This window comes from Lacerta agilis, chromosome 15 (assembly GCF_009819535.1).
Source record: "Lacerta agilis isolate rLacAgi1 chromosome 15, rLacAgi1.pri, whole genome shotgun sequence".
NCBI classification, from domain to species: domain Eukaryota; kingdom Metazoa; phylum Chordata; class Lepidosauria; order Squamata; family Lacertidae; genus Lacerta; species Lacerta agilis.
The window spans coordinates 9,998,498-10,006,985 of NC_046326.1; the positions used below are offsets into that span (position 1 = coordinate 9,998,498).

Genomic DNA, 8,488 nt, shown 5'->3' on the forward strand with positions numbered 1-8,488 from the left:
TGGCAACAATGTTTGAGTCGTCTCCACTGTCGCTTGCTTTCATCAAGCTTATCACGGCTGTCTGCCTTTAACACAGCCTTCCCAAAACTGGTGGCCTCCATTTGTGTCGGACTTGCCGTCCACGTCAGTATTAACAGCACACACCTGAACCCTCCATCCTCCTCTTTTGCTTTTCCCTGTTTTACTTTAATGAAAACAAAATATAAAATCAAAAAATCCTTCCAGTAGCACCTTATCGAGACCAACTAAATTTGTTCTTGGTATGAGATTTCGTGTGCATGCACACCTCTTCAGATACCTGGTATTCTTCAGATACTTAGTATCTGAAGAAGTGTGCATGCACATGAAAGCGCATACCAATAACAAACTTAGTTGGTCTCTAAGATGCTACTGGAAGGATTTTTTGATTTTATATTTTGCTTTGACTATGGCAGACCAAAATGGCTACCTACCTGTAACTGTTACTTTAATGAACAACTTTTCTACAAGCGTGGCATTTCCTGTGGTCCACAGAATTCCTCCTCCTTTGTTTGCAGGTGAAGGTTCTTAGCTCAGTGGTAGAGCATCTGCTTTGCCTATCAAAGGCCTGAAATTCAAAATCCCCAGCATTTTGGAGAGTCCAAAATCTAGTTGCTGTCAATCATTGTGGCCAATATTGAGCCAGAAGGACCAATGATTTGGTACAGGATAAGGCAGTTTCCCTTGTTCCTGTTTGTGAGTGGCCCTGTTTCGTCATTTCGCTGGTTGGCATGGGCTCACCAGCTTTATTACTGCAAAGAACAATAGTCAAATCTTGCCTGTAACTTCTTTTTGTCCTGGAAGAAGCAAGAATGCACCCCACAGCCCTCACATCTTACCTGCGCCTGCAGCAACATTCAGGTACAAGATGAGCAACAAAGCCATTGCAGCTCAGGTGTCCAACTGCAGGTGGGGAAGCCAGTCTCCCAACCAGTCTTTTAAAGCTCTTAATAGTTATGGGGGGGGGGGTCCTGCCTGAGCCAATCGGAGTGTCTGAAAATAAAAAGCAGAACTTAAAAGGACATGCTGTGCCACTCGCTGCCCAGGATGCGAGGCTTTGGCCGTCCCCCCTACCCTTTCCCAAAACGTCATGGATTAGAGAAAGTGGTTGACAGCTACAAAGTGTGAACATGCTATTTCCCACATTAAGCATTGTTGGAACAGACTAAAAAACCCCCCACAAAAACCCCCGAGAAACCAAATGCCACAGGATGCGATGAATAGGCATTCAAACCACATCTCAAAATGTGAATAATTATTTTTATCCAAAGGAAAAGAGGCAACTCCCTTGAAGATCTGCCTTTATGCAGTAGTCAGACCACCAGTCTCTCTGACCAGCAGTTGTTCTTGAGGACTTCAGAAAAGGCCCTTTCCAACTTGGAGCTATTGGAGATTGATTTTGGGACTGTCTGTGTTAAGTTGTGGGTGGACACAGCAGACGACACAGTGATTTCCAAACAGCTCTTGTTTATTCTCAGGCTGGGACAGAACTGAGCTGAAGGGCTCAGCAACCTGCTTATATAGAACTCAGCTACAAAGCAACAGTAACAACTTTCTGCAGTTACCCAATCCCTGAACGTCAGTTTACAATCCTTCATTTGCATATGCGGACCTGAGTGAAAACTGCAGCAGAATGAACTATATACACACACCCCTAGTGGCCTAGGGTGAAAACTTCAATACATAACAGTCTGCATGCAGGACATGTGTTCTGTGTGGGATAAAATTCCTTGTGGGAGTTCAATACAGAGGCTCAGATCTATTAATCAGACTTATGTTCAGCAATGCATGACAGGTTGGAGTTTGAGAGAGCTTTCCATTATGATACATGCTTCATAGGAAGGAATGTGTCATCTGGCCTGTCTTACCTTCTTCCCAATGATCTTATTATTATTATCATTATTCATTTCATTTATATACTGCTTTATATTTTTAAGGGGGGGGTCTCAAAGCAGTTTACAACCTACATTAAAACAGAAAATAAAATTCAGAATAAAACATTGCTGAAGAAAGTTGAATATAAAGTATACATTTAAATATAATTAACATTCATTCAAACATAATTAACAGGAAACTAAAATATTATCCTAAACATTTTTTTTAAAAAACCAAAACACTACAGAGGAGGTCAACTGCAGAATGCACGTTTAGCAGAGCAAACAAAAAAAATTATCTTAAACATTTCAAAAGAAAGCATTACTAAGTGAAGTCAAATATAAAAAGGCACATTTGAAACAGCATAACTAGCAAAAGAATAAAATCTTCTTATCTATCCACCATCTCCCCTCCATCTACCCACCTCCAACCACATTTCTTGGAAACAGTCACCCAGCCCAAGCTTCTTCCTCTGCATCTGCAGCGACCTCTGCATCTTATCCGGTGCTGTTTTTAACTTTAGCATTCAGCTAGGCCCCTCCAAAACTCGGTCTTACTAATTTTGGGGTCAAGCCATATCCTTATATATGTAAAACTGTCCTTGCTGATAATAGATTTCTACCTCATCTGCCACTGAGCTATAGTGGTGGAGAAAGCACCTGGTATTTTGAGTTCTTGTCAAGTCTGCTCGAATGATGCATATGGAAATTATAATGTGTTGGATCCAGATTTAGGCTGCAATCCTAGCTTTACTTACTTGGAAGCGAGACCCAGTGAATTCAGTAGGACTTACTTCTGATGAGACACGGAGTTGTGTGGAGTGCTAGTTCTATCCAGAGTAAAACCACTGGAGATCAAGACCATGACTTAGTTTCATTAATTTCAATGGGTCTACTTTGAGTAGAACTTAGCTGGCTTCAGCCTATTGTTAGGAGTTGACTGTAAGTAAGTTAAACTTAACTCCCACCAAAGTTAATGGGACTTAAGTTATGACTAATGTGTCCCATTGATTTCAGTGGGACCTAAGTTCAACTAACATAGTCTGGATCCAATCCAGTGTGTCTTCCAGGTATACATATCACTGTTCCTACAAGTAGCATGAAAAAAACCTTCCACATGTTGTTTCCAGGACATTAGAATTCTGATTCCAAGCACCAGTGAATTACAAAGTTGTAATGAGCATGCCCTTGTGACTGTGGGGTAGTTTAACCTGGCAAAAGGATGCATTTGTGGCAATGGCAGCTTGCCTTGGGGAAAAAAAAAACATTTGGAGGTGTCACACACCCAGAGTCAGGCAGCAGTCAAGACTCAAAATCAGAGACTGCAGACTTTCCACCCAAGGATCTAGACCAGGGGTAGTGTCAGAGACTGGGCAGAGGAGGAATGGTGGAGACCGCCTCCCCAGCTTGACCCTTCCAGGGAGGGGAGGAAGAGAAAGACAGTTTAGATTTACAACAGGGGTTTGAGGGAGGTCACAGCTCAGAGGCAGATGAGGGGGAAAGTTGGGAAATAATGGGAGATGAGGAGGAGGAAGCACAAGGGGGGTGACAGCTGACAGACACTGTGTCTTTAGAAAGCATTCCAGACCCCCCTAGAACCCGGTGAGCCTTGGAAGTAAGAGAGCAAAGAGCTCAAAGACAGAGGGCACATAGCAGCACCCATAGGATAAACAATGAGAATGAAGAATGAAGAAGTGGGAGAGACGGGGTTGAGATTCACTTGGGACAATGCCATTACCGAAGAGGCTGGGTTCTAGAGCCTCTCTCTGTAAACACTGAATAAAAAGTTGCCAGTAAGAAACATTCCCTTGTCTTTGTATGCTCCTGGGCTACAGCCAGGAGTCACTGGCAGCAGCCTGACATGTAGGGCTTTAAGTCTGCTGCAGAAAATCAAGAGACTGAGGCTGAGGAACTTGAGCCCCCAGGAGAATCTCATGTAACTGTAGGGTCAGAGCCTGCATTGTCGCAAGCACTTTGCCCTGAAGAACCAAATGCCTCCAGCAGGAACTCAGTGGCCCAGGTGGGAAGATAGGGAACAGTCTGTCTGTCTTCTGGTCAAAGGGTTGGCCATTTTAGAAGTTAGAGTTAGCCACAAGGCTTTTGGAGCTTGAGAGAGGTAGTCAGAGATGTTCACCCTTTTTGTTGGAGCAAGTTTCTCACTTGGTGCTATCCATGGTCCTGCAACTTCTGGTAAGTCTTCTCTGCTCAAGATCTGGTATTGGATCAGAACAGAATATGACAGCTTTGCTACTACCATGGCAGGTAGTGATATAAATAAGATCCCCTTCCCATGCTCCGTCCTTCTGAAGCTTCCTTGCTGCTGCTATTTACAAAATAAAATAAAATAAAATAAAAATTCAGAACAATTGAATTCACACAGAAGGCCCTGAATGTATATTTATATCCTGAATTTAATTTTGTGATTTTTGCATACTGTTGGTACAACTGACATTATATAAACTTTGCATTGGGGTGTATATGATGAATTGAAAAAGATGATTGGGATTTCTTTATCTACCTACTAAGTATGGTAGATAAAGAAATACCAAATAAACTAAGAGAAGTCTTCTTATACGTATTAGCAGTGGCCCGAATAGTAGTGGCAAAAGGATGGAAAGACCAGGAAGCACCAAAAATTATGGACTGGCAAAGTAAATTACAGGAATTTGCTGAGATGGCTCTCCTAACAAACAATCTAAGAGGAAATACAAAGCAAAAATTCATTGGAAAATGGGATGTCTATAGAAGATATGTGTTAAAATACAACAAGAGTTTTATTTCCATGCCACCATTTGAGGGACAAAGGTAAAGGGAATAAGATGGAGGAATGAATGTGGAGGTATAAAATTTCTAAGAATGTACTGGAGAGTATGTATAGGAGATTCTACTGAGTTGTAAACATTCAAACTTACACAAGTCGATGCAAAGGGATTTGACAGGAAGTCAGCTGGGAGGAAGTAGAAGCAAAATGTGTAAAGAATAAATAGAATAGATTTTTGTTTGTCTGTTTCTTCTTTTTGTTTTTTTCTTCTTGTTTGTTTTTTCTTTTTTTATTTAATTATTAATTATTAATCTGCTTATTAGTCAATGTAATTTATGCAGAATTGTGAAATCAAAACACAAACAAACAAAATATACTTGAATGTAACTTTATTTATTCTTGCAAATGTATTGGTTAATGGTTGTAATAAGACAATTCTTTCTTTTATTCTTTTTTTTGTAAATCAAAACTATGCAATAAAAAATCAATAAAAAATAAACTTTACATAATGGTTTGTGTATTGATATGAGAAGTGTGAATTAGATGGTTTTTCATTAAAATGCAAACAAAATTGAATTCTGGATACCTGTCTGGCTATTTGGAGAGTTTGTATTCACTTATGTTTAGCTTAAGATGTATGCACACATCATTATACTGTATCCATACACTGATGGTGTATGAACTGCACCACAGCAGCAGATGGCAGTAGCTTCTATGGATTTAATATTATATATAGATTTAAACTCAACCCAGCATTAGCATCATGTGCAAAAAATGCCTTTTTCAGATGCAGTCTCCTGCCTTGCAATGAAGAATGTGTTAAAATACTTACTGCCGGTTCAAATGAAAAGTCTTCTCTTGCCAAGTTTGAAATTGCTTCTTTCCCCCACCCCGCTTTCCAGCACAGCTTGTGCAATCTTTGCCAGAATATCTTTACGGAAAGCTTTTCCTCATGATATCTCTCTTTCCAAACCACACTTACTACGTTGCATATGCTCCAATTGTTCCCATTTCCTGGAGTCAGTCCCTGGTACATAGCTGTCTATAATTTCTTTGGGCGTTCTGAGGGTGCTTCATTTGCTGTAGATATTGGTGGTGTAAGTCACTGGTTTTGTCTTTCTTCTGGGATCCCTTGCCAGCATCCCTGGAAGTTAAAGTCCAAAAAATGATAAAAATTTGGCATAATAGGAATTGTTTTAATTGGGAATTGTGTAATTAATTTGGATTTTAATTTGATTGGTAATTGGAGATATGTATTGGAAAATCAATAAATATGATTTTAAAATAAATATGATTTTTAAAAAAAGTGCAATTTAAGCTTGATTCTGGAGCTGAGGCAAATGTTATTTTCCCCAAGAGTTAAATGATAACTGCCCAGAGGCAGCTACTGGAGAGCTATGAGATTCAGGTGAGGGTCAATTGACTTGTCAATCCCAGCAGGTATATAAGAGGACGACCCGGGTCAGATGACTTGTCAGATGACCCGGGTCAGATGACTTGCCAATCCCAGCAGGTATATAAGAGGACGACCCAGCCTGCGCAGGCCAAGCCCATCTCTTTCTATTCCCGTACATTGTCTCCCACGGAGTGCGACTATGCTCAAATTGACAAAGAGGCATGTGCCATTCCCTCTGATGCAGATCTGATATATATATATTGGGGTGGGGTGGGGGGTTGCACATGTGCCCATCAAGCTGTGTGTGGGAATTATCCCTCCGTATGTCAGGAGGGGGTTGTGCAAATGCTGCGTGTTGTGCGGAATGGAAATAATTAGGTGCGGTGTTCTATCCATGGATTCAGCTTGTAGAGGGGAAATTCCAGAGGGCGAGGGAGCATGGGTCCGCTGTGGGGAGCGGAGCGCATTTCTTGCGCACGGGTGCCTGCCTCCAGAAGGGATTTGTGCTGCGGAGCTGTTGCAGAAAATGCCTATGTGGTTGTGTTGACAGGTGTGCAAAGGAGGGGTGCAGAAGCTAAAGGCATCTGTGTATATGGCCTTTCCAAAGGCCAGGTTGTGCAGTCAGCTGGGGCCTGTAAAAAGCCAGGCCGAGAGCCACCTTAAGTTGAGGCTGCATAGGCCTTGTGGTGCATGTGATTCACATTCTATTCAGTTGACCCTCTGGTTACAAAGTTGACATTTTTTCAGCAATGCCCCCTTAGTGAGCCTTCTTTTGTTCACTTCTTTTTATTTCTAGGCAGTGCACCCTTACGTTTGTGGAACTGCAAACATTTCCAGTCATGTGTTATTCCAATCAAATCCCACATTTGAATGTGGGGAAAGATGATGGTCTGTAGCCTGGTGTAAATTAATTTGTAGTCTGGCTGGGATTACCACGGCGTGGACTGTCCCTGAGAACCGTAGACTGTCCCCGGGACAGGTGAGGGTGCTGATCCCTTATTTTCAAATCCGAAACTTGACAGCTATGGCAGAAATTCCAGCTTTTGCTTCTATTTTTGGGGGGTGGGGAGGGGGAGTGAGCGAGGAGGACAAGCTGCTGCTTAGTCACAGCTACAGAGTTGCTTTCCCCATCCAAAGCAACCAGGAAGGGCTCATCAATCTATTACTTGGTTATTATTCTTTGTTTGACTTTTAAACAGGTATTATTTAATCCTGGATGTATTTATCCAAAGAGCCATCACTTGGTGTGAGCAATGAAAATCACAGCAATTGGACAATTGCAGTGCACACAGAAAATATTGCACATGATTCATCATCCTAAGGATTTCAACTGAAATTGAGGTTTTCAGGGTTTGCAGCTGTGGACAAACGCTTCTAAATAAGGGGACATCTGGAGAAGCTTGTTCCATATTCAACCCCTTCATTGTGATTACCATCCACTGATTCTTGACCTTTTAGCCTACTCTCCCCAATTCCTTTGTTACCAGAGCCATATTGTATATACAATTATATATAATTAAATTTTGTTTTACATGTACTCATTTATATATCCTTAATATATCAATGACTTCCCTTCTTTTTCCATGGTTCATTTTACATATCATAAATCCCTGCACATTTACAGAAACTATACCGTTCAGTATTCCATCATTATTGCATCCATCGAAACCTATTTACACTGTTGTTGTTTTTTTGACAGGAGATATCTTTAATATCAGAAGTCTACAGAAACACTTTGTTAAGCAGCCGCAAATCTTCTACATAACAGATGTATCCTGATGACAACTCTTAAATTCTCCCAGAATTACCATAGAGCTAGTTGCATTCACTTTCATATCACACGTCCAGAGCTGCATGTTTACTCAAACTGAACAGACTCAGGTTTTCATCAGCTATGCATGAGGAGGACACAGGCTTATATTAACATTTATTTCAATTTGCTGAAGAGTTTATGAGCCACACAATGGTCTCTAGCATGTAAGAAGTCAAAGAGTTCTTCTGTACACTTCTCCTCTGTATGGGACTTGGATGACACTCGAGCATTACACTCCTCTAAACGTTCCCGAGCTTTCACACATTTCTCAATCTGTTCACAATGCTCCCTGACAGTAGTTAAAGGATCCACAAGCTCTTCTTCCTCCTCCTCGGGGTCCCCGCTCCGGCCCTCCAGCGCCTTCTCATCCTGCCACCCCATCGCCGCAAATCTCCCTCAAGCCTCGCTGCGCTTCCCCAGAAGCACCTATTTACACTGTTGAATTTATCTTAACGCTGGAGCTTTTCTAGCTCAGATGTTCTAACCACAGCTCTTTGCATGCAGGCATTAATGACTTTGGCAATTTTATATACCGAATTATCATTTCGGTCGCTGTTGCTTTCAAAGTCTACGGGGGAAGGAAAACAGCGGCGCTCCCGCGCGTCACTTCCGGCCGGCGTCCCTCG

General features: G+C 41.6%; 1 protein-coding gene across 1 annotated transcript; it reads right to left on the bottom strand.

Annotated features, from left to right (window-relative positions):
• Positions 1 to 7,959: 7,959 nt before the first annotated feature.
• Positions 7,960 to 8,280, bottom strand: LOC117060186 (cytochrome b-c1 complex subunit 6, mitochondrial-like). The gene has a single exon (XM_033172355.1). It carries the CDS (start codon positions 8,241 to 8,243, stop codon positions 7,977 to 7,979), a length of 267 nt encoding a protein of 88 aa, XP_033028246.1. The 5' UTR covers positions 8,244 to 8,280; the 3' UTR covers positions 7,960 to 7,976.
• Positions 8,281 to 8,488: the final 208 nt, after the last annotated feature.

Bases quoted from the DNA above. Each gene is read 5' to 3' on its own strand.
- LOC117060186 (XM_033172355.1), bottom strand. From the start codon at position 8,243: ATGGGGTGGCAGGATGAGAAGGCGCTGGAGGGCCGGAGCGGGGACCCC.